The sequence below is a fragment of the Myodes glareolus genome, chromosome 13, assembly GCF_982192425.1.
Source record: "Myodes glareolus chromosome 13, mMyoGla1.1, whole genome shotgun sequence".
NCBI lineage: Eukaryota > Metazoa > Chordata > Mammalia > Rodentia > Cricetidae > Myodes > Myodes glareolus.
Window position 1 is genome coordinate 62,088,938 of NC_142038.1, and position 26,433 is coordinate 62,115,370.

Sequence of the window (26,433 nt, forward strand, 5' to 3'; positions counted from 1 at the left end):
TAAAGAAACATTTATAAACAATCATTTAGGAAATTTGGGCATTGTTCTCTAAACTACTTCCTCCTGACTGGGGGCACTGTTAATCGTGTTTTTCATGGAGTATCCTGTGTGGTACGTTCATCTCAAACAGCAGTACTGAAGCTGTCATGGATGTGGGGCCATCTGGGCCATTACTTCAGGAGGCTCTTGTTTGATCAAACCATATTAGCCGATAAGGAATTCACAGCTTTCTATCCTCTGTAGAAACAAAAGCAGAGCTTCTTTTCCAAAACAGCAAATCCTTAGACCCAAATATTGAAGTCAAGAGCCCTTTAGAAATATATATGTTGGTTTAGCTTAGCAGCCTGTACAACAAAATATCTCTCTGTTCTTTGCTCCTTCATAGTCAAAAAAAATTATAGGAAACACAATAATATACATAATCTGGACTCTGTGTATATTCCATCTTTACGTGGCTTATTTTTCTTACTCTTATGTTTTCTACAATTTTAATATTTATTTTATTATCTTTACTCCTTTAATCTATGACTGTCTGTACTCTTTTATATTACATTTACTGTCACTTTACTCTTTTTCTTCTCTCTCCCAAGCCTAAATATATTTTTAAACACACTGTGTCTAGTTTAGAGCTCTTTTATGTCTGAATCTGTCCTATTGTATATCTGAAATCTTTTTCTGATATACAATATCCAGGAGCACTTTTTAAAATGCTAAGCAGTGTTACTAGGATTAAGACTGCTTTGCTTTTTGGCTTCACCCAGTCCAACATAGTGGAGCTCTGTTCACTGCCTCTGAGAGTCGTTCTCTCCACCCCAGATCCAGAGTCAGGTCACAGTAGGTCTATGTTGCCATTAAGCAAGTTGTAGCACTCTGCTTACAAACCCCATTTAAATGTTCCATAGCCAGACCTCCCCAAAAGAGTCAGAGTTCATGATGACAGCACAGCCCAGGAAGCCGCCATTTTGAAACTGCACAGTTTTGTTTTGTTTTGTTTTGATTTTTGCTATGCTGAATCGGGAAGACTTAAGACTCCTCTTAAAGGAGCCGCAGTGTTCCTGCTCACTGTCAGCAAATAGAGCAAGAAGCTGCGTTAAATTCTGGTTTTTTTGTGTGTGTCTAGAATTTCTTTTCAAGGTCCCCCAGGATTTTTTTATGTGGATGTAGTCAGCCCATGTTGGTCCGCCATTTTGTTTTCAGAGGCTACTCGTTCATTTCCCACCCACCCAAAATAATCACTCAGAAACAATATTAATTACAACACTGCTTAGCTTATTAGCTTATGCATATTTCTAGCTCACTCTTATATCTTAAATTAACCCATTTCTATTATTTTATTTTATATTTTACCTTGAGCCTTGTGGCCTACCACCATGTTCCAGCTATCAGCTTGCATCTTTCTCCTCTGACGGCTCCGTTGGCTTCTCCCTGATTCCTCCTTCATTCTCCCAGCATTCAGTGTAGTTTTCCCCACCTAGCTCTATTCTCCCCTATAACAGGCCAAATCAGCTTTTTTATTCATTAATCAATAAAAGCAACAACTATACAGAAGAACTTCCCATACCAGATGGGTGCTTGCTGACTACAGTAGTTGGAATGTTTGGAATTTATTTTGTATGGTGTGTTCCTGGGTGGTACCAGCTTATAGCTTTTTCTGCAACCTGGAGCTGCCTGCTATGGCAGCTATACAGCCTGGGCCCCATGTTTGGCCAGGATCCCTAGGCCCCACAGTCTCTATTGCCCTTTCTGGTTCTTAGGGGAATGTGATCGCTATATGTTGCCTATTAGGATAATCTTCTGGGATCCTGATAGTTATAGGTGTTATACCCAGATCCGCAGAGTCCCCCAAAAACCAACAAGGAAATTGAGTCTTGTATGTAAAAGCAAGAAGCCTTTATTCTTATACAAGTTCACAAACTCAGGACTTTCTATGTGCCCAACATAATGGAGCGATCAGAGAGCCCTGAGCAAAGTTCAGGTGGGGTTTTTATAATAACGGGGATTTCTAAGTTTCAGAGCCCCCAGTTGACAAACATTTGTCTAGGGGTGCCTTAGCAAAAAGGGAATGGGTGTGTGCTGGGCTAAGGGACATCAAGTGATTCTATTTACAATAGTTGGTACATTAGGAATTTCCTTTGGATGGTCTGTTCATAGGTGGGACAAGGGTGGTCTTAGTTTGTTGTCTTTCTTGGAACCAGGTATTGCCTTAGGGTAAACTGATACTCAGGCCTACTTTCTGTTGATCTATAGATCCTGTCTTGGCAGGCGTGTTCTAAGCTACACTGGCCCCTGGGGGTTCCAAGTAAAATCTGCTTCCAGGTATTTTGAGTTCACACTTAGGAATGGGGATTGCCTAGAATAGAGGTCTAAGAGGACCCACAGGAGGGAGAAAAGAAGGATATTCCACCAGTATCTGCTTATTCCTTGGGAATGGGTGCAGAGAATGAGAAGAGGCCACAGCAGAAGGTCTGTTACATATCTGGGATGAGACTGGAGGACTGGACTTGGAGGAATGCAAGGAGAGGTAAAGATCTGCAATTAGCCTACCTGCTTCCCTTGAAAGACTCCAACTCGGCTTTAGCTGCAGTCACCGTTTTGCAAAGGTTCAAGACAAACAAGCTCAGTTCAGAGAAAGGTCACCGGAATGTTAAATTTTCTAGAAACTTAGTATTAACTTGTATGGGAGTAGGCAGAGTTAGTTATACTATATGGTTCCACAGTGGCAGGGATTTTTTTTCCAAAACATTATTTTGTTTAAACAGGCTATCATTATATACATTTTCATCCTTCCAACCCCACACAAAATTTCCCAGAGGGAAAGGCATAAGAGAGCTCCCATAACACACAGTGAGAGTTATTAAAAATAAAAATAAAAGAGTACTGGAGAATTGTGATCCCCAAAGTCAAAATGCTGGAACTTCATCAAGCAGCAGTGGTTGCCATGCAGTCCATATCAAGTAGGGGATTAGATTTGGAGGAGAAGAACAAATAGGTGAAGATTTGCAGTTAGCCTTTTTCCCTGGTCAGAGTAGCCTGTGGTTTTCCAGGGATTGGTTGCCTACTGGAGCTAGAGTCTGGGATAAAACTCTGAGTAGGGGGAGGAAAGTTAGTAGGGGAAGATCTGATTGATCTACTGAAGATGGGGGTTGGGGAGTAAGGGAGGATGCAGCCAGCACGTGGTCAGGGATGAGACTGGGGGATTGGATTTGGGGGAGAGGACTGATAGGCAAAGATCTGAACCTACTGGCTTCCCTGACTGGGGTCAATAGAAAAAATTTAAGTCATACAAAGCAATAGATAACTGACACATGCTGTAATATGAATTCAGCTTGAAAACAAACTGAAAGATGTCAGGTGCAGAGTGTTATGTCATGGATGATTCTGTTTAGTTGATGGATTCTATTTACATGAAGATGCCCAAATTTGGCAAAGCTGTAGAGGCTAAAGTAGATTAAGAGTTGCTAGAGCCTAATGAGAGAGGGTTCAGAGAAGTGACTGCTAATAGATACGATGTTACTTCTCAGTATAATAATGTACACAATTCCATTAAAACACCGGACTTACTAATTTTATGTGATTTAAAGGAGTAAATTTTATGATATGGGAATTATGTCTTAATGATGCTAATTTTAAAAAGAAGAATTTTAAAAAATAGCCATTATAAGAATTCTCACTCTGAACACCAATATTATGAAGCCTAGGAAATATAAACCTTTGATATGTTAAATGATAAAATGACAAAAGGGACCTTATTCAGGTAAGCTTATTTAAGTCAAACATGCCCTTTAAAACAGGCTGTTAACAAAAAGGGATGCCAAAGAGATATGAAATATGGAATGGTTTGTAATGTTCTTGTCTGCTTAAAGATGGGTGGAACCACTTGACAGGAAGTAAAGGCCTTTACAGCAGTAGCATTGGTCTTAATAGCAATTAAGAAAATGAAAACTGTAGCCCTACTACAACTACAAAGAGCCGAGTTCTTTGAAAAACATAAATGAGCCAACAAGATGACTCCATGCTCCAAATGAAAGCATAATAGCTGACAACTGAGCAATCAGTGAAACAGTTGAGTGTAGAACCCAATCATACCATGCCAGGCTTCTGGGCTACAGAATTGTGAGCTAATAGGATGATATTTAAAACTTCAGATTCATGCTGATTGCTTACCAATGCAAAAACCAATATATTCCCCAAATGTTTTAAGCAACAAACAAACAAACGTAATAGGCTGAAGAGATGGCTCGGCAGTTGATTACTAACTGCTCTTCCAGAGGACTTGGGTCTGCAGCACCCACATCGTGGCTCATAATGGCCTATAACTCCAGTATTAGAGCATCTGATGCCCTATTCTAGGCTCCACTGGCCCTGAATACATGTGGTACATAGACATATATGCATACATACACCCATATAAATAAAAATGAACAATAAAGGGAGGCTACAGCCAGGATGTAAAATAAATAGATGAATTTAAAAATTAATATATATATATGTACACACATACACATATATATGTATGTGGGGATATGCTTGTGTGTGTGTGTGTGTGTGTGTGTGTGTGTGTGTGTGTGTGTAGCATAAATGAATATCAACAAAAGACTTAAATCTGGGTCAAAACCCAGTTCAGCTATTTGTAGTTTCCAAAAGCATACACAAAACAGGTTGAATCAAAACTGCCAATAAAGATTTTTACATGGCTACAAACAGCCATTGATGGGGACTCAAAGGCAGTAGTACTCACACAGTATTTTTTTGTATGTTATTAATCAGTAGAAGAAAAGAGAGTTTTTCTATTTGCCTGCTGTCTCACCTACTAATTACTTGTCCAGATTTTATGAGAGTAGGTTTCTATATAGGAATTGACTTCACCTGGCAGGCTTTAGTTTTATTGGATTCTGAAAATTGTAATCATCAGCTGACCAGTCTCTAAAACACAAGAATGCAAATTTGGAAGGAACAAAATAAGTCTCCTTTGAGCCAGAATGCAGAAATTGCCACATCATTCCACAAGGTCCAGATCAACTGGACATTATTTTTGACACCTTTAATGTGTTCAGTCTTCATAGACCTCCTGCCTCTAACTACTATGGTACTCGGGATCATTTTTACCAAGTTTAACATAATTATGCATTATCTTGAAACTTTCCTGGTTTTAAACATTTGTGTTGTATATCTAACTAGCAGTGCTTCTTCAAACAGTGTTTCTTACCTAAATTTTTATTACCTAATAGTAATTTTCCCAAGTTGAGGCCATAGCAGATCCTCATTAAATCTTGAATCATTGACTGTTGAAGTGTATTCCACTTATCTATCGCTGATCTACTCCAAATACACCATAGTTTGAAGCAAATTAGTAACTGCTCTTCTAAGTCCAGCAGTGACTGAGGTTTAACTGAGATACTTCTAATTTGGGGTCTCTCAAATGTTTGCAATTAAATAGCAACTCTAATTAGAGGTATGGGAGAATTGTCTGTATTCTGTCAATCATGTTTAAAATAAATGCTGATTGGCCAGGCAGGTCAGTATAGGCGGGTCAACCAGACAGGAAGTAGAGGCAGGGCGATGAGAATAGGAGTATTCTGGGAAGAAGGAAGCTCCCTCGGCAGTCCTGACCAGATCACCGAAGAAGCAGAATGTGACCTGCCCCACTGAAAAAGGTACCGAGCCATGTGACTAATATAGATAAGAATAATGGATTAATATAAGTTATAAGGGCTAATACGAAGCCTGAGCTAATGGACCAATCAGTTTGTAATCTTATGGAGACCTCTGTGTGATTCTTCTGGGGCTAAATGACTGTGGGAACTGGGCAAGACAGAAACCCCAATGAGCAGGCCCTCATGTTACAGAATGGCGCCCACATGGACAACTGTATCCACTTAAAGCCTGACTGAGCTTGGGAAGTAATTCTGGGCAGAAAAGAATAGAGTAAAGCATGGCTTCTTGGTTGATAGGGGAGAACTCACGTAGGCAGGAAAGATAGAACAGAATTCTGGGAGGAAGAAAGCAGAGACAGGTAGACACCATGAATCTCCTGCCTGAGATGGACGTAGGTTAGAATCTTGCTGGTAAGCCACAGTCACATGGTGATACACAGATTTAATAGAAATGGGTTAATCAAGATGTGAGAGTTAGCCAATAAGAGGCTAGAGCTAATGGGCCAGGCAGTAATTTAATTAATACACTTTCTGTGTGGTTATTTCAGGGGTTAAACTAGCCAGGCGGTGGACACAGCCAGCTCACCATACTACTGAGTGGTGCCCATTGTGCTTAACTAATGCCACGTAAAACCTGAGAGGGCTTTAAAAGGAATTCTAGACACAAATATAGAGTTTAACACAGCTTTGTTTAGCACAGCCTTTTGCTGTTTGCTGGCGGGGTGCCAGAGAGAAATTTTCCTGACTTAGCAGCCACAGGAGGAAAAAAGTGCACCATTTTAAAACGAGGCTTCCTGGGCTGTGCTGCCAGAGCAAACTCCGGCTATAAAGCATTTCAATGACATTTGTGGGCCCCAGGTGTTTCTGTGCCCACTAGGGTTGGGAGGAAAGTGGCTGAGACCATGCCTGTGACTCAGCGCTCCCTGCCTGGGCATGCTGCGGGATCAGGTTTACTAGCCTTGCATAAGCAGGAGAGCATGGCGCATTTCTGCTGCCATACAGAGAGATGTTTCCAGGCTGCGCAGTGCTCTGACTGACAGATTTGGCTGTAACTCAGATAAAAAGCTCATTCTCAGAGTTAAAGTGCTAACTGCGGCTCCTACCTGGCAGCTCCAGAGCTAGCAGAAATGGTACATCCACCATTTTGAAATTGGAGAGAGGCGGAGCCAACATCCAGAGCAGCTGCAACCAAGCTGTTTAGTATTTTAAAAGCTCTTTTAGACAGTAGAGAATTACAGACAATGTAGTAGGACAGATTCAGACATAAAAGACCTCTAAATGGGTCATAGTGTTAGATAGACATTCATAGGCTTGGGAGAGAAAAGAAAAAAGTATTAAAAGTCATAAAATAAAGTTAATGCTTTAAGAAAAGGGTAAAGTCTTTAAAGAGACAGAGTACAGATAGTCATAGATTAAAAGAAGTAAAGAAAAAATAAGCCACGTAAAGATGGAAAATTCACAGAGAGTTTGGATTATGTGTATTATTGTATTTTCTTTAAATTTTTTGACTGTGAAGGAGCTAAGTTCAGAGAGACATTTCATTGTATGGGCTAAGCTAAACCAGCATTATATTATAAAGGTATTATAACTTCAGAATGTGGGTCTAAGGATATGATGCTTTGGAAAAGAGGTTCTTCTTTTGTTTTCACAGAAGATGAGACCCTGTAGATTGCTTCTAGACCAATGTGGTATGATAGACCACGCCCTTCTGGAAGGTTGCTGTGAACACCCTCAAAAGCTTACTTTGCTCAACGCAGCCCGTTGTAACTCATACAATAGTGGCTTACCAGCTAAAGTTCCCAGCGTCTGACTCTGGAGACAGCTCCAAAGCATCTCCCTCTCCGCCTTCCTTCTCCCAGCATTCTGTCCAGTTTTCCCCACCTAGCTCTGTTCCCCTATAGCTCTGCTATAGGCCCAAAGCAGTTCCTTTATTCGTTAACCAATAAAAGCAACACATAGACAGAAGGACCTCCCATACCACACATCAAACCTGCATAGCAATCTTTGCCCATTGTGCCATCTCCCCAACCCCAGCTTTGAATTTGTTTGTTTATTTAGGCATTGTTTGCAGCTTGGGCTTACCTGAAACACACTAGTACAGTGTAGCCTTGACTTCTGTTAGAACCAGCTCCCTCATTCTGGCAAGTACTTCAGTAGAGTTTGGTACCATAATGCCTAGCCTAGCCTAGTCTAGCTTTTAAATCCTGAACTCCATCAAGTGGAATGTTATGTCCAGTAGATGAATTTTATTTAGAAGAAAGTTAGAAATCAACTCCTTTTTTTTTTTTTAAATCAGGGTTGGCTGTCTTGGAACTTGCTATATGTAGACCATATTGGCCTCAATCTCACAGATACCTGCCTGCTTGCCTCTGATTCCTGATTGCTGGATTAAAGTCCTGTATCACCATACCTGGATAAGTCTTATTTCTTATAGAAACTTAAAGAGGTGCTATTCCTTATTCCTTTTAACTGTGTATATAGACATTAGTCAAGACATCCAGTGTGAAATCACTGAAAGTTTAGAATCTCTGTATGTTATTCAACTAGAAAAATGTAGAGGGTAGAGACAGTTTAGTTGTGGTCTTTCTTTGAGGTATGCTGTGTTCTACAAGGTTATGGTACTGGGGCTTTGAGGGATCAGACAGTCCTTTACTTTGCTCACAGGGGATGTAAATGCTCATCAGAAGGATTGGACAGCCATAGAGTAGTAATTAACATATAACCAACCTAAAGTACAGAATGTGTGAGCAGGCCAACTACAACTTTATACCATATTTTTTCTTCTTCCAGAATCTTCCCCAGGTGTGACAGAAGTAAGCATAATAGAAAAGCTACCTGCTGAACGTCATATGATTTCTTCATGGGAACAAGTAAGTTTCTGTGTAGAATCTTCATCTTTCAACAAAGAGAGGTCAATTTAAATGCCCTTGGAAGGAATGATTAGAGCAAGAAACTTATTATCATGTCAGATCACAGCTTCTATTTCATTCCACTTTCCCAGCGAAGTGTTTTCTCTGACCCTGGTAATCTATGAAAGCAGTGGATGTTTAGGTTGTATATACACAACAAACTACGAGTCCAAGTGTGGAAGAAAAAGGTGCCTATGAGTATGCGTCATACTAGACAGAAAATGGTTAAGTGTTGCAGAAACCGCTAACGGATCTGTGGCTGATACTTCCCAGTTTCCCTCTGCAAATTTATCAGACCTAAATGCTTTCCATTATCTGGACTTTCCATGGTTCATATATAATGAAATAATCTGCCTTTGAATTTTCACAGCATCCTGGGGCCAGGAGAACCACAATATTATTAAGCATCTTGGTGACATTGCATAGTTACAGAGTCCCTGACAGTTCTTGGGTTAGACTCTCCAGTGCAGTATGGTGATGATGGAACTATGGCTTACAGGGACCCAACAATTTGGCAAAATACCTTTCTTTTCTGCCTTATTTAGATTATGGCCATAGATTCTAAGTTTTCTTGAAGATAAGTCCCTCACACACCCCTGCTGTGCGTATACTGTGATCATTTCCCACATGACAAGTGACAGTCCCCTGCAGCCCCCAAGCTCTTACTCTTCAGTTAGTGCTTCATTCCTCCCTCTGTGGTACATTGATAACTTCCTTATAGGGACTTGTTCATCTCTTTAACATCTAAATAAAACAAAGCAAAATCTGCAGTATATTTCTCCTTCTAGCTGCTTGATCATCTGTCCTTTGCATACAAAGCATGTAGAAAATGTGTCAAAGTCAAGATTCAGGAAGTATTTTCTGTTCAAGGAACAAATAGTTTAGACTCTGTGGCATCTCAGTCTGTGACAGCAACTCATTTTTGCTGTGGGAACAAACATTGAAAGCAACCATCAATATGCAGGTCTGTGACTGGTTGAATAATTTTTTATATAAAAAAGAAGTGATATGACAGGTACAGAGGGCCTTGTGCTACAGTTTTTTAAGCCCCGGTCTAACGACTGTCTTTTTTTTCATCTCCCAATTATTCTCTAACTATCTACAGCCTTTCCTCCTCTTCTGCCATTCCTTGGCACCACTCTGTCACATTGTTTCCTTGTCTAAGTTAGTGCCAGGGTAATGCTGGCTTTGTAAATGAAATTGAAAGGGTTGCCTCTTTTCAATATGTTGGAATACTTTGAGAAGAAATAAAAATAGTTTTCCTTATATGGTAAAGTCTACAATAAATCCATACGGTCCTGGGTTTTTTTTATTGGGAGACTTTATTACTGCTCTATTCTTACTCATTATTGGTCTATTCATGCTTTATTTGTCTCCTGGTTCTAAGTTTTTGTTTAGTTAGAAATTTCCTCTAGCAATTCAGCTTTATTCTTGTTTTTCTCATTCCTTTGTTTTATTTTTAGAGTCTGTATTTGGAGTCTTTTCTGTATGTGTATGTAGGCACTGACTGCCTCTCTTAGTGCTGCTTTTGCTATACCTTGTCAATTTTTTTTAGTAATATATTTAAAGTTTTATGTTACCCTTTGTGGTGGATTGGAAAAAAAATGACACCTAAAGGAAGTGGTGCTATTAAGAGGTGTGGCCTTGTTAGAGGAATTGTGTCATTGTGGTAGTGGGCGAAAGATACTACCCAGTGTCTCAGACCACTTCCTGTTGCCTGTGAGTCAACATGTAAGCGCACTCAGCTTCTTCTCTAGCAACATGTCTGCCTACATGCCGCCATACTCCCAGTCATGATGATAATGGGCAAACCTCTGAACTGTAAGTGGGCCACCACAGGTAAATGTTTCTAACAGTTGGTATGGCCCTGGTGTCTCTTCACAGTAATAGAAACCCTAATTAAGATACCCTTGTTTTTTTGTTTGTTTGTTTTTTGTCTGTTATAATCCTTTTTTAGATTTGTTTAAAACAATCTTTTTATTTCACATACCAATCCCAGTTCCCCTCCTCTACTTCCCCTACCTTCTCCCCACCCCACCACTCATCCACTTGTCAGAGGTCTCCCATGGGACGTCAACAAAGTCTGTCACATCACTTTGAGTCAGGACCAAGGTCCTCACCCCTGTATCTAGACTGAGCAAAGTATCCCTCCACAGGGAGTGGGTTCCAAAAAGCCAGTTTATGCACTAGGGAAAAATCCTGGTCCCACTGCCAGTGGCCCCATAAACTGCCCAGGCCACACAACTGTCACCCATATTCAGAGGGCTTAGTTCAGTCCTATGCAGGTTCCCCAATTGTCAATCTGGAGTCAGTAAGCTTCCACTAACTCAGGTCAACTGTTTCTGTGGGTTTCCCCGTCATGGACTTGACCCCTTTGGTCATATTATTGCTCCTCCATCTCTTCAGTTGGACTCTGGGAGCTCAGCTCAGTGCTTAGCTGAGACACTCTTGTTTTAGGAAATATTTACATTTCACTTTGATTTCTTTATTCATTCAATTTTCTCTGAAGAGAATGTTGTTTAACTGATATATTTGTATTTTCTTAAGTCCTTCTTACTGATTTCCATTGTGGTCAGAATTTTCTTTAAATTTCATGAGACTTGTTTTACAGCTTATAATAATTTCCTTATAGACTGTTCCATGTGCTAATAAAAAGAATGTTATTCGGAAGTTTTTTGGACTATAGATGTGTGTTATGTCCATAAGGTCTGAAGTATAGTTTAACTCTGTTTTTTTTTCCTTGATTTTTTATGAATGATTTACCCAAGGGTAAAAATTATCTGTTAATAAAATTGCTTCAGTGCCTGGTTATTGTTAGTTTTGAATCTGTTCCTCTGTTAGAGTAAGTATTTTTATTAAATATTTGGTATTATGTATTATGGTAGTTTGAGTGTAATTGGCCCCCATAATCCAAAAGGGAGTATCACTGTTAGGAGGTTGGCATTGGTGAAGTAGGTATGACCTTGTTGGAGGAAGTATCTGTCAGGGGCAGCCTTTGCAGTGGTTTTTGCATAAGCTTTGCTTGGTGTCATAGTCAACTTCCGATCAAGATAGAGCCAGTACTATGTCTGCCTGCACACTGCCATGATGAGAATGGACTGAACCTCTGGACTGTAAGCTAACACCTCAATTAAATGTTGTCCTTTGTAAGAGTTGCCTTGGTCACAGTGTCTTTTCACAGCAATAAAAATCCTAAGATACATACATACATACATACATACACACACACACACATATGCATATATATTTATATGCTTCCTTTTGTTGAATTGATCCATTTTCTTTTATATAGTGACCTTCATCTCTTTGTACATTTTCTGACTTACAGTCCATTTTATCTGATACAAGTTAACAACCTACTCCTATTCACTTTTGATTTCTTTTTGCATGTTATAGTGTTCAACTTTCCATTACCATAATGAATATATGAAATAAATCAATTTGAAAAGAGGAAAAGTTTGTTTTGATGCATGACTTTGGAGATTTCAATCTTTATAGTTTCTTGGCTGTTTGCTTTTGGGCCTTTGTAAAGATGGTATATCCTGGCTGGAGTGTGCAGTAAAGAAAACTGTTTGCTTCATAGCAACTGAAAGACAGAGGAGGGAAAGGGAGAGGCTGAAATCCCATTATCCCCTTTAAGGACATGCTCCCAGTGTTCTAAGATTTCCAATGAGAAACATTTAAAGTTTCCATCACTTCCCAAGCCTTTAATCCATGAGTTTAAGGGAGACAGACAAGACCCAAACCACAGTACGTAAACCTTCCATTCTTGCATTCTCAGATTCTGTGTGCTGTAGTTGGTTTTTCTTGTTTGTTTGTTTGTTTTATTCTTTGTCTCTTTGTTCTTTTAGGGAACCCACCACTCAACTCCCTAATAAATCATGTGAAGACTTATTATTGCATATGAATGACCGGCCTTGCCTTGGCTTATTTCTAGCCGACTTTTCTTAAATTATCTTGTCTACCTTTTGACCTTTCTCTGTTTCTGTATATCTTTTCTTTCCGTCTTATTCCATATCTGGCTAAGTGAGTGGCCCCATCTTTTCTAGCTCCTCGATCTCCCCCTATTTATTTTCTCTGCCTGTCCTGCCTTTCCTTTCTCCTGCCTTGCTATTGGCTGTTCAGCTCTTTATTAGAGCCATCAGTTGTTTTAGACAGGCAAAGAAACACAGCTTCACAGAGTTAGACAAATATAACATAAAAGAATGCAGCACATCTTTGCATCAAAAATGTTCCACAGCATAAACAATTGTAACACTTCTTAAAATAATACTCGACAACAGTGTGCTGTCTAATGAAGTAACTTTCTAACAGGCAATACATTATTGGGTTAAGGTTTTATGTCTTTGTTTGCTCCTCATTCAGCCAGTCTGTATCTTTTAATTGGGGAACTTTAATCCTTTACTTTTAAGGTTATTGCTGATGAAGACGGTACTGTCAATTTGTTATTTTTTTCTTATTTAATCTGTTAATTTTCTAGAGCCTGCATGCCTTTTTTCCTCTCCTATTGCTCATTCTGTTTTGGTTATCTAGTGTTATTATTCATTTTCATTCTCCTCTCTCTCTGTCTCTCTCTCTCTCTCTCGTATTTCTGCTCTGCTGCGGGTTGTTTTCATTTTGTTTTTTGTAACTTTGCTGTGTTTTCATGAACGTGACTATCAACTTTCCTAGTTTCCATTCTGTTGCTCCCCCTGAATACCCTGATCAAAACAACTTAAGAGAGACAAGGTTATTTTAGCTCACATTTCCAAGTTATAGCCCATCATTGAAGGGACTTGAAACAGGTAGCCATATTCTCAGTCAAGAACAGAGAAAAATAAATGTGTGCATGCTGACTTTCTCTCACTTCCATCTCTATACTTACACACTCTGAGGTCCCCTGCCTAAGGAACAGTTCTACTCACAGTAGACACATCAGTTATCATAAGCAATCAAGATAATCCCCCATAGATATGATCACAGGTTACATGATCTAGATAATCTGTCACTGAAGCTTTCTTTTCAGGTGATTCTGGAGTGTGAGAAATTGGCAACAAAACCAGCACATCATTCTTTCACTTCAAGTGTGAAGCATTTCTTGTAGTAGCAGTCTTGTGGTAATGAATCCCACAGTGTCTACTTATCTTAGGAAGATTTAATAATTCATAATATTTAAAAGCCTTGAACATAGCCAATTTTCTCCTCATTTGTATGATTTCTGAAGAAGTATGCTGTTAAGCTCTTCTGGGTTTACTTTAGTTTAAGGTAGAGAAACAAATGAAGTCTGTCTTACAATTTTGGAGGTTTTAATCAATTATGGAGGGAGGGTATGGCAAAGCAGAGCAGCTTCTATCATGGTGGCCAGGAAACAAAGAGAATTGCTGGTGCTGGTGGGATTCTCCTTTCCTGCTTTGTACTCCACCAGGACCTTATCTTATGGGATACTGCCCCCCACACCACACACATTTAGGATGGGTCTCCTGCCTGTTAATGCTGTCTAGGAATACTCTAGCGTACGTATCCAGATGTATGTTTTACTAATCTAGGTACATCACTAGTTCAATAAAAGTGTTTCTGTTCTTAAATTATTTTTATACTTTAGATAGTTTTCTTGTACCATGTTATCCACGTTTCTTTCCTTGTTGGAATACATTATGACAGTGATTCTCAACCTGTGGATCTCAACCCCTTTGGCAAACCTCTGTCTCCAAAAATATTTACATTATGATTTATAGCAGTAGAAAAATTACAGTTATGAAGTAGCAATGAAATAATTTTATGTTTGGGAGTCACCACAACCTGAGGAATTGTATTAAAGGGCCACAGCATTAGGAAGGCTGAGAACCAGTGCATTATTTCAGCCTTTGAACTTCTAGACTGAATATTAGTCTCTTCACCAAGACCTTGAACTTCCTAGACTGAATTATGAGTATCTGTACCAAGATTTGGCATTTTTCCCAATTGCCAATTATTTTCAGCAATTACTTTCTTGCATACATTTTCTTTGCTTCTCCCTTCTTCTGAATACTCATAATAGTTTTCAGTCTTGATGGTGGCCTGTGCATTTGAAAGGCATTTTTTAATTCTTGGAAATCTTCCTTCTGCTTGATCTATTCTGCTGGTAAGACTCTTTTTTTTTTATTAAATTATAAAAGTTTCCATTTCAGCCCCTCCTCCCAACACCCTCCCACTCCCCCCACTCCCTCTCCTCCTCCCTCTCCATCCCCTAGAGCAGTCAGGGTTTCCTGCCCTGTGGGAAGTTCGAGTTCCTCCCCCCTCCCTCCAGGTCCAGGGAAGGTGAGAGTCCAAACAGACTGGAGCGCCAAAATCCAGTATATGCAGAGGAAGCAAGTCCCAGTGTCATTGTCAATGGCTTTTCAAAAAGGCTCCGGGCCAGCCACATTCAGAGAATCTGGTTGGATCACGTCCTCGTTCAGTCCCAGTCCAACAGGCCTTGGTGAACTCTCATTATATCAGTCCCCTTGTATCAGTGGGTGCTCGCATCCCTCGCAGTCCTGATGACTTTTTTTATTTTCTTCATCATTCTGTTCCTCATTTGGACTGTGGAGTGCTCAGTTCGGTGTTCCAATATGGGTCTCCATCTGTATCGCCATCCAACGTCGGATGGTTTCCTGTGCCCTTGCCTTCTTTGCTCACGATCTCTTTCCTTCTGCCTCTCATTTGGACCTAGGGAGCTAGGTCCAGTGTTCCAACGTGGTTCTCTGCCTCCATCTCCATCCATCGCCAGATGAGGGTTCTATGGTGACATGCAAAATATTCATCAGTATGGTTGTGGGCCAAGGCCGGTTCAGGCACCCTCTCCTCTGTCCAGAGAACCATCTGGGGATCTCTCCTTGGACCGGGGATCCCCTTTATAATCAAGTCTCTTGTAAACCCTAAAATGATTCCCTTAGTTGAGGTATATACTTGCCTGATCCCATATCCATCCTTCCTCCCTCCCCCCCATCCCAGTCCCCTGATCTTTCCCCAATCCTCCCCTACTCCCTTCTCTCTAACCCTCTCCCTTTCCGACAACCCTCCCACCCCCCCATGCACCCAAGGTTACCTGGGACTCTTGTCTATTTCCTACCTCCTGGCGGATAGCTAAATAATCTTCATCAGGTTCATCTTCTTATTTAGCTTCTCTAGGATCACGAATAATAGGCTCAAAGACCTTTAATTATGGTTAGAATCCACTTATGAGTGAATACATACCGTGTTCCTCTTTTTGGGTCTGGCTTACCTCACTCAGTAAAGCGTTTTCTATTTCCATCCATTTGCATGCAAAATTCAAGATGTCATTGGTTTTTTTACCACTGAGTAAAACTCTAATGTGTATATGTTCCACACCTTTTTAAACCATTCTTCTATTGAGGGGCACCTAGGCTGTTTCCAGGTTCTGGCTATTATAAATAGTGCTGCTATGAACATAGTAGAACAAATGCTTTTGTAGTATGTTAGGGAATCTCTAGGGTATATTCCCAAGAGTGGAATTGCTGGGTCCTGAGGGAGGTTGACTCCCAGTTTCCTGAGAAACCGCCACACTGATTTCCACAGTGGCTGCACAAGTTTGCATTCCCACCAACAATGGATGAGTGTTCCCCTCATTCCACATCCTCTCCAGCATAGGCTATCATTGATGTTTTTGAGTTTGGCTATTCTGACGGGTGTAAGATGATATCTCAAAGTTGTTTTGATTTGCATTTCCTTGATCGCTAAGGAGGTTGAGCATGACCTTAAGTGCTTTTTAGCCATTCGAAGTTCATCTGTTGTGAATTCTCTGTTAAGTTCAGTACCCCATTTTTTAATTGGGTTAATTAGAGTTTTAGTGTCTAGTTTCTTGAGTTCTTTGTATATTTTGGAGATCAGACCTTTATCTGTTGAAGGGTTTGTGAAGATCTTTTCCCAGTCAGAAGGTAGCCTTTTTGTCTTACTGACAGTGTCCTTTGCTTTACCGAAGCTTCTCAGTTTCAGTAGGTCCCATTTATTTATTGTTTCTCTTATTGTCTGCGCTCCTGGGGTTCTGCTTAGGAAGTGGTCTCCTGTGCCTATATCTTGTAGACTACTTCCCACTTTCTCTTCTATCAGGTTCAAAGTGGTCGGATTAATGTTGATGTCTTTAATCCATTTGGACCTGAGTTTTGTGCATGGTGATAGATATGGATCTATTTTCATTCTTCTACAGGTTGACATCCAGTTATGCCAGCACCATTTGTTAAAGATGCTATCTTTCTTCCATTGTATAGCTTTAGCTCCCTTGTCAAAAATCAGGTGTTCATAAGTTTGTGGGTTAATACCCGGGTCTTCTATTCGATTCCATAGGTCGACTTCTCTGTTGTTATGCCAATACCAAGCTGTTTTCAATACTGTTGCTCTGTAATAGAGTTTGAAGTCAGGGATGGTAATGCCTCCAGAGGTCCCTTTATTGTATAAGATTGTTTTGGCTATCCTGGGTTTTTTGTTTTGCCATATAAACTTGATTATTGTTCTCTCAAGTTCTGTGAAGAAGTTTGATGGGATTTTGATGGGAATTGCATTGAATCTATAGATTGCTTTTGGTAGAATTGCCATTTTTACTATGTTGATTCTCCCAATCCAAGAGCAGGGAAGGTCTTTCCATTTTCTGGTATCCTCCTCAATTTCTTTCTTCAAAGACTTAAAGTTCTTGTCAAATAGGTCTTTCACTTCCTTGGTTAGAGTAACCCCAAGATATTTTATGCTATTTGTGGTTATCATGAAAGGTGATGTTTCTCTGATTTCCCTCTCTGCTTCTTTGTCCTTTGTGTAAAGGAGGGCTACTGATTTTTTGGAGTTGATCTTGTATCCTGCCACATTACTAAAGGTGTTTATCAACTGTAGGAGTTCTTTGGTAGAGTTTTTGGGGTCGCTGATGTACACTATCATATCGTCTGCAAATAACGAAAGTTTAACTTCATCTTTTCCAATTCGAATCCCCTTGATCCCCTTATGTTGTCTTATTGCTATTGCTAGAACTTCAAGCACTATATTGAAGAGGAATGGTGAGAGTGGACAGCCTTGTCGTGTTCCTGATTTTAGTGGAAAGGCTTTGAGTTTCTCTCCATTCAATTTGATGTTAGCTGACGGCTTGCTGTATATTGCTTTTATTATATTTAGGTATGATCCTTGTATCCCTACTCTCTCCAACACCTTTATCATAAATGGGTCTTGAATTTTGTCAAATGCTTTTTCAGCATCCAATGCAATGATCATATGGTTTTTATCTTTCAGTTTATTTATATGATGGATTACATTGATAGATTTGCATATGTTGAACCAACCCTACATCTCTGGGATGAAGCCCACTTGATCATAATGGATAATTTTCCTAATGTATTCTTGGATTCGGTTTGCCAGTATTTTATTGAGTATTTTTGCGTCAATGTTCATGAGTGATATTGGTCTGTAATTCTCTTTCCTGGTTGTGTCTTTGTGTGGTTTTGGTATCAGGGTAACTGTAGCTTCATAAAAAGAGTTTGGCAGTGATTCTTCTGTTTCTATATTGTGAAATACATTAAGGAGTATAGGTATTAGCTCTTCCTGGAAGTTCCGGTAGAATTCTGCATTGAAACCATCTGGTCCTGGGCTTTTTTTGGTAGGGAGATTTTTAATAACAGCTTCTAATTCTTCACGACTGACAGGTCTATTTAGATTGCTCACCTCTTCTTGGTTCAACTTTGGTATATGGTACTTATGTAAAAAAATGTCCATTTCCTTTACATTTTCCAACTTTGTGGCATATAAATTTTCGTAGTAAGATCTAATGATTCTCTGGATTTCCTCTGTGTCTGTGGTTATGTCCCCCTTTTCATTTCTGATCTTATTAATTTCCATGTTCTCTCTCTGCCGTTTGATGAATTTGAATAGGGATTTGTCGATCTTGTTGATTTTCTCCAAGAACCAGCTTTTTGATTCATTGATTCTTTGGATTGTTTTCTGTGTTTCTATTTTGTTGATTTCAGCCCTCAGTTTGATTATTTCCAGTCTTCTACTCCTCCTGGGTGAATCAGCTTCTTTTTTTTCGAGAGCTTTCAAGTGTGCTGTTAAGTCTCCAATGTGTGCTTTCTCCGTTTTCTTTAATTGGGCACTTAGTGCTATGAACTTTCCTCTTAGCACTGCTTTCATAGTGTCCCATAGGTTTGAGTATGTTGTGTCTTTATTTTCATTAAATTCAAGGAAGACTTTAATTTCTTTCTTTATTTCTTCCTTGACCCAGGGGTGATTCAGTAGTTGACTGTTCAACTTCCATGAATTTGATGGCTTCCTGGGGGTAGCACTGTTCTTGAATTCTAACTTTAATCCATGGTGGTCTGACAAGACACAGGTGGTTACTAATATTTTTTTGTATCTGTGGAAGTTTGCTTTGTTACCCAGTATGTGGTCAATTTTCGAGAAGGTTCCATGAGCTGCAGAGAAGAAGGTATATTCTTTCCTATTTGGGTGGAATGTTCTATAGATGTCTGTTAAGTCCATTTGATTCAATACCTCCAATAATTCTCTTATTTCTCTGTTAGGTTTCTGTCTGATTGACCTGTCCATTGGTGAGAGAGGAGTGTTGAAGTCTCCTACTATTAGTGTGTGTGGTTTGATGACTGCCTTGAGTTCTAGAAGTGTTTCTTTTACATAAGTAGGAGGCTTTATATTAGGGGTGTAGATATTCAGGATTGAGACTTCCTCCTGATGAATTGTTCCTGTTATGAGTATAAAATGTCCATCTCCATCTCTTCTGATTGATTTTAGTTTGAAGTCAATTTTGTTGGAGATTAGAATGGCCACACCTGCTTGTTTCTTAGGTCCGTTTGCTTGAAAAACCTTTTCCCATCCCTTTACTCTGAGTAGATGTCTGTCTTTGTGGTTGAGGTGTGTTTCTTGTAAACAGCAGAATGTTGGATCCTGTTTTCGTATCCAGTCTCTTAGTCTGTGCCTTTTTATAGGTGAATTGAGTCCATTAATATTAAGTGATAATAATGACCAGTGGTTGTTGACTCCGGTTATTATTACTTTTTGTTTGTTTGATTAATAGAGTTTGTATGTGTCCCTTCTTTGAGTTAAGCTCGTGAAGGGTCGCTAGATGTCTGAGTTATTGTAAGCAGTGCTGGCAATGTTGGACTCCTTGGGTTGTGATTTTCCTTCTATTACTTTCTGTAAGGCTGGGTTTGTGGCTGCGAATTGTTTAAATTTGTTCTTATCCTGGAATATTTTGTTTTCTCCATTGATAGTGAATGATAGCTTGGCTGGGTATATTAGTCTGGGCTTGCATCCATGGTCTCTTAGTTTCTGCAGTACCTCTATCCAGGACCTTCTGGCTTTCATGGTTTCCATAGAGAAGTCCGGTGTAAGTCTGATAGGTTTACCTTTATAAGTTATTTGCCCTTTTTCCTTTGCAGCTCTTAATATTCTTTCTTTAATCTGTATGTTTTGTGTTTTGATTATTATATGGCGAGGGGATGTTTTTTTTTTGATCAAGCCTATTCGGTGTTCTGTATGCTTCTTGAACCTTCATAGGGATATCATTCTTTAGATTGGGAAAGTTTTCTTCTATAATTTTGTTGAATATATTTTCTGGTCCTTTGATCTGCAGTTCTTCTCCTTCTTCAATCCCTATTATTCTTAGATTTGGTTTTTTTATTGTGTCCCAGATTTCTTGAATGTTTTGTGATGAGAATTTGTTGGATTTGCTGTTTTCTTTGATCAGAGCATTTATTTTCTCTATGGTATCTTCAGACTCTGAGATTCGTTCTTCCATCTCTTGTATCCTGTTGGTTATGCTTGATTCTGTGGTCTCTGTTCGTTTACCTAGATTTTCCATATCCAGCCGGCCCTCGTTTTGTGTTTTCTTCATTGCCTCCATTTCAGTTTTCAATTCTTGAACTGTTTCCATTACCTGTTTGATTGTTTTTTATTGGTTTCCCAGTATATCATTCATGGATTTATTCATTTCTTTGATGTTTTTTTTATATTTTTCATCCATTTCTTTACTCATTTCTTCAATCTTTTTGTTATACTTCTCATCCAGTTCTTTAAGGGAGTTATTCATATCCTGTTTAAGGGACTCTATTGCTTTCATAAGGGCATTTTTTCCCGCTTCTTCTGAATTAAGAAGTTCAAGTCCTTCTATTGTAGGGTCATTGGGTTCTGGTGTTTTCATGTTGCTTTTTAGATTGTTGGAGGAGTTCTTGCCTTGGCGTCTGCCCATCTCTTCCTTCAAATGCTCTCTACTGGATCTTCTAGTACCAGGTCAGGTTCCCTTGTTGGGCAGGGAATTCACTGACAGAAGGCCTACCTTTCCTCAGGCAGTCTATTGAAACACAGGCACTCCCTACTACCGGGTTGCAGTCACAACCCAGGCCCAGCGAGCAAGGGAGTTGCTCTGGGGAGATCTTGTGGCCCCAGAGGGAAGGGGGGAAGAGAGGAAGGTGTACCTGGATAAAGGCTGGGACAGGATTCAGGAGAGCTCCGCAGGGAGGAGTCGCCTCTGCCTGGTGACCAGATTGTCGAGGGGGGCGGGGAAAGGCTGAATTCCTCCTAGCAGAAGCCCTCTGGCCAGGAGAAAACTCACCCCTCCTCCAATGGGAGTCTGCTAGAAGTTCACTCTCTCCTGGATAAAGGCTGGGATGGGATTCAGGAGAGCTCCGCAGGGAGGAGTCGCCTCTGCCTGGTGACCAGATTGCCGAGGGGAGCGGGGAAAGGCTGAATTCCACCTAGAGGAAGCCCTCTGGCCAGGAGAAAACTCACCCCTCCTCCAATGGGAGTCTGCTAGAAGTTCACTCTCTCCTGGATAAAGGCTGGGATGGGATTCAGGAGAGCTCCGCAGGGAGGAGTCGCCTCTGCCTGGTGACCAGATTGCCGAGGGGAGCGGGGAAAGGCTGAATTCCACCTAGAGGAAGCCCTCTGGCCAGGAGAAAACTCACCCCTCCTCCAATGGGAGTCTGCTAGAAGTTCACTCTCTCCTGGATAAAGGCTGGGATGGGATTCAGGAGAGCTCCGCAGGGAGGAGTCGCCTCTGCCTGGTGACCAGATTGTCAAGGGGGAAATGTGTAGCCCAGGCTGGCCTCGAACTCATGATCCGCCTGCCTCTGCCTCCTTCAGCAAATCCTACCAGCGTGCGCCACCACTACCGGCTGGTAAGACTCTTACTGTATTATTATTTAACTCGTTAGCTTCAGAATTTCTGTTTGCTGCCTTCTTATAATATATTTATTTCTTTGTTCATTCTTATCTTACATCTTAAAATTTTCCCATGCAGTTGACTTCTTTCTTAAGTAGTAAATTGATTTTCTTTTCTTTGGGGTCTATTGTTAGAACATTGTGTTCTTTGGAGCTATTTTACTTTGCTTTGCTTCATTTCATGTTTCTTGTCTCATTTTTTCAGGTGTTTTCGTTGTTTTTTAATTTTTTTCTAGAGTTTTTGTTTTGTTTTATTTTGCATCTGGTAAGTCAGTTGCTTACCCTAATTTTTATAGAATGATTTTTATAATAAAAGATTTTATAGTACTGTTCTAGAATGTTGGCTATATATGCTACATTTAGAATGTTGGCTAAATATGCTGCATTGAGTTCGACTACACATTGAAACTTCGGTTTCTATGTGATTTCTTCAGCAGTAATCAAAGTTGGTGATATCTGCAGGTAATTCCCTGATCCCTGCTGCGGTATTTGCCAAATTCTCGCAACATTTGAGATACAGGTCTTTTAGATACAACAGGTTCACTACAGCTCTGGACATCGTGATGTGGGGTACCTGTCAATTTTTATAGGTCACATTGTGTGGGGTACTATTACAGCATGCTGATGAGTGGAATACATTGTTAGTATGAGAGATTCTTGTTGATTAGAACATCCATTGGGCTCAAACCAACTACTTGCCAGTGTCCAAAAGCTCCAGAAGTATTTTCTGCAGGTTATCTGGTGCCAACTTCTGCAGACAGGCTTCCCAGCTGTTTCCCAGAAACAAGGGTGATGGGCAGGGCGTTGCCTTTATTTTTCAAGGCATCAGCAGGCCAAGCTTCTAAGGTCAAGGTGTTCAGCTGCCTCTTGTCTGTTGAAAAATAACTGTGGCTTTTCCCTGAGCTTCACTGAGCCAAGCCACTCAAAGAATGCTGCTCAATCACTCCCTACCACCAACCCTGAATTCCCAGATGAGTGGAACCACCTGTCTGCTTCCCAAGGCCTTTGTAGGTTGAGCTTCTCAAGGTGGCCACCAAGCTATTTTGGGAGTCAACAATTAAAGTCTCCTAAGCTGCTGGGACAGCTTCCTAGCTATTTCCCGGTACCCTTGGTGGGAAAGGTCCCATGGTATTGCTATTCAGCAGGAGTCTGAATGGGTGAGAGCAGAGTTTGTGCAGTACTCTTTCTCTGGGTATCGCTGTGATGTGATGGCATATGGTACTCAGGGAGCTCTCCAAACTGAGCTTAGGAACTAAACTGTTTTAGCAGTAGATACCTTGGTGTCTGGGATATGAGTAGGGTTTACTATGAGCCTCTTCTTACTACTCTGTTCTTATCCAATCAGTCCATTTAGGTTGATCTAGAGATGGAATGGTAGGTGTGTTCTTAGTTTCCTCCACCAAGGCCATTACGTTTTCCTGAGCTCTTCAGCATCTCTACTCTTTCTCAGACACCCAGTGAGAAAGCTGCTATTGGTGTTTTCTTTGTTCATTTGTTTGTGTCTCCAGTTAGAAGGTAGTTTTTCAAGCCAATTTGCTACCCATAAATCTTTTGGATGCTAAAGCACCACTATCTTCTGACCTCCCCACCCCCTCAGGACCCTTCCTGGTTTTCTTGGTCCATCAGAGATCCACACCTGTTGTTCATTTTTCTCTGTATAAAACTAGCAATAGCTTAGACAAAGAGTATTGCTTTTATGTAAGAAGTCTTGTGATGGGCAGTTTGCGTTGCTTCATCAGACAGTATTAAGCCACTATTTCTGGAATTCTTCTGTTCTTTTCCTTTGGGCTAGCTAGATGACTGCTAGACTCACACCCGTCACCTAGAGCTCAAGGCAGGAAGAAAAGCTGATTCCATGTCTGTCACTTTTGACCAGGAAAGTGGAAGATTGCTTAAAAACCTCCTCTTTGAATTGTGTTCACATCAGTCTGCAGCCTGGATTGCAGAGGTCTTAAAAAGCAAGTGTTTAATGGGATACAGTGCTCTTTAGCTAAGAGAGAGTTCTGTCAAGGATGAAGAGGAAGGTGGGTTTGCATTAGCAGTCCTTATAACCCAGCCTCCTCTTGGACTCATTCACAGTTTCTAATGCCCAACCTATAGTAATGTCAGAATAGACACTTGTTATGATGGATTAATGAATGAATTAGATAAAACAAGTCAGGAGACTATAAGACTATGACATTATAGCCTGGCTGTTTATGCAGAGTCCTAAAATAGAAGGTACCACACCCAAGAGCTCTGAAGCCAGGTTGCTGCCTTTGCAAAGACCTCCCTGACAATCCTCCTGTTTCTGAATCTTAATTGGGTAAGCCTTAATTGGGCATTATTGACCTGAAAGTTATTTTTGCTGAGTTTTATCAGAGCCTCAGCAATGTAAGTATTGACCCCTAGATAAGACAATTTATAATTGTTTTTAGTTGTGTACTACCTCTCTTCTGAGTCTTCAGCACTTTATCTTTGGCTCCAGACTCTTAGACCATACTCACCAAAAGGTTTCAATAAACCACCTTCTCTGCCTTTTCCTAGAAAGAACTTTAAAGATGCTTTTGAGAATTGTCCTAGGAGTTTTATACCATCACGCCACAACCCATGTTTTCCCTCCACTAGAGAACGTCCTCTCCAAGAAGACTTTAAGTAAATGAATTTGTACTCATTGCTTCAGAGTGCCAGTAATATTTTCATGTGCCCTCTTGGTGGGCTTCTTGAGAAACCCTTTATTTGGCTGTATTTGCAACAGGCACTCAGATTGTCAGCTTAGCAAAGACAAGTACCTGTTTCAAAATTAATACCCACTCCCTGCCCTTTTGTATCTTTCGTCCTATGCCCTTCCCAGATAAAGTACCTCTATGGTAGAGGGAACAGTAGCATATAAGATTGTGTAAAAGTAGGCAGGTGAGCAAGAGACAGTGGGCAGCTCCTCCCCTTCCTTAAGGTATAGACAATTTTGATGAAGAGTTTCTAGAAATTCAGTTCCTGAAACGGATTGTGTAATAGTAGAGTTTCTAGTGGGTTCCGTTTTTAGTATAATTTAAAGAAATTTGTGGTTAGAGGAGAAAGCATTGAAAGCAGAGAGCTATGTTACAGAACCCTACCATGCACTGGAATTCCATGTTACTGGTCTGCAGGGTTATTCCTGACTTTCTCTTTAGCTCCTCCCTCCAATCTTCATTATGCCCCCTTTTCATTCACTTCCTGTCCATTATCTTCTTTCTCGTTCCTTCCCATCTTCTGCCACCAAAGGTGGGGAGCAGAAGGAAAGAGTGAGTGTGTATTTGTTTTGGGAAGATGCCCTCTGAAGTAGGTAGGCTGTTCTCCCCACCCCAGGAAAAGCCAAATTTATATTGGCTGAAAGAGAAAATAAAATATCAGCAAGTGAGTCACTGGCCAGGGCAGATAAACCAGCTAAATATAGTACCCTGAAAACTTCACTAAGTAGAGTGCGCTGTGATAGGAGGCCCTGTCAGGACCGTGGGTGCCTGGGACAGAAAGACCTGTAGCAAAGTTACCTTAAAGGCCAGGCAAGGACCCACCAGTCACTGTTAGAAGGATAGTGAAGACTTAGTGTGTTTCATGAAATTTGGTTTACTTCACAGTTTATATGCTCAGGTTAGTACTTGAAATATTTTATTTTGGTAGTTTACTCTGATTATTATAAACTATGTCCCTACCAACCATCCTGGTTTTTCTGCTGGTCCAAAAAAAAAGGCTAGAAGTCTCCAGTTTGTGTTTCTCTATCAATAGATGGCACCAGCAGTCAGAATCTGTAAGTAAGTCTTAGCCTCTTAGAGCTACAGAAGTAATCATCTTTTTTTAACTGAAAATTTTCTTTTCACACAATATATTTTGTTCATGTTTTTCTCCTTCCCCAATTTGTCCCAGATTCTCCTTACCTATCTACCCACCCAACTTCACATTCTTTTCCTTTTTCTGCCTGTTTCAAAAAACAAAATAATAAGAAGCAGAAACCCTACAAAAATGAAAATCAAAACAATCAAAAGACTGATAAGACAAAAAATGCCAAGGCAAAATGTAATGAAACAAAAAGTCTACAAAGATCCTATTGAGTTTGTTTTGTGTTGGCTAACTACTCCTATGCTCAGAGCCTACCATAAAGTGTGATTGATGTACCTTGTGAGATTCCACTGGTGAATACTGATTTTTTTTCCTTTGTTAGCCAGTATCAATTACAGATGGCTCCTGGGCTAGAGATGGGACCCTGTGTCTACTTTCCCTTCTGAGTGCCCAGACACTGTCTGGCTTGAACCTGAGCAGGTATTATGTGTGTTACTACAGTCTCGGTGAATTTTTCAGTCCTGTTATATCTTGAAAACACTATTTCCTTGGAGTAATCCATCACCTCTGGTTCATACAATCCTCATAGTTTTCTGAGTCTTGGCTGGGAGTGGGAAGTTGGTGAAGATATTTCCTCTAAGACTGAGTGCTGCAAAGTCTCTCGTCTCTCCCTCTTTGCACATTGTCCAGTTGTGGTCTCTGATAATTCCCATCTACTTGCAAGAGGAAGCTTCTCTGATATGGATTGAGCAAGGCACTGATCTATGAGTATAGTTGTGTGCCATTAGGTGTCATATGCATACTATGTTCCTTTAGCAGAATAAGTAGTGGGTATTCTCTTAGGTCCATAACCTGTCTAGTCTTGGGTTCTTGGTCATCTTAGCAACATGAGGTACATATTCCATCTCATTAAA

The 26,433-nt window shown here is 40.3% G+C and overlaps 1 protein-coding gene across 2 annotated transcripts in view; it reads left to right on the forward strand.

Moving 5' to 3' along the window:
- The window catches only part of Tpgs2 (tubulin polyglutamylase complex subunit 2), a 55,030-nt gene that overhangs the window by 11,107 nt on the left and 17,490 nt on the right, over window positions 1-26,433 (forward strand). For both annotated transcript variants that reach the window (XM_048442602.3, XM_048442601.3), the window contains exon 2: window positions 8,445-8,524. In XM_048442602.3, coding sequence (XP_048298559.3) covers window positions 8,445-8,524 — 80 coding nt within the window. The remainder of the gene's footprint in view (window positions 1-8,444; window positions 8,525-26,433) is intronic.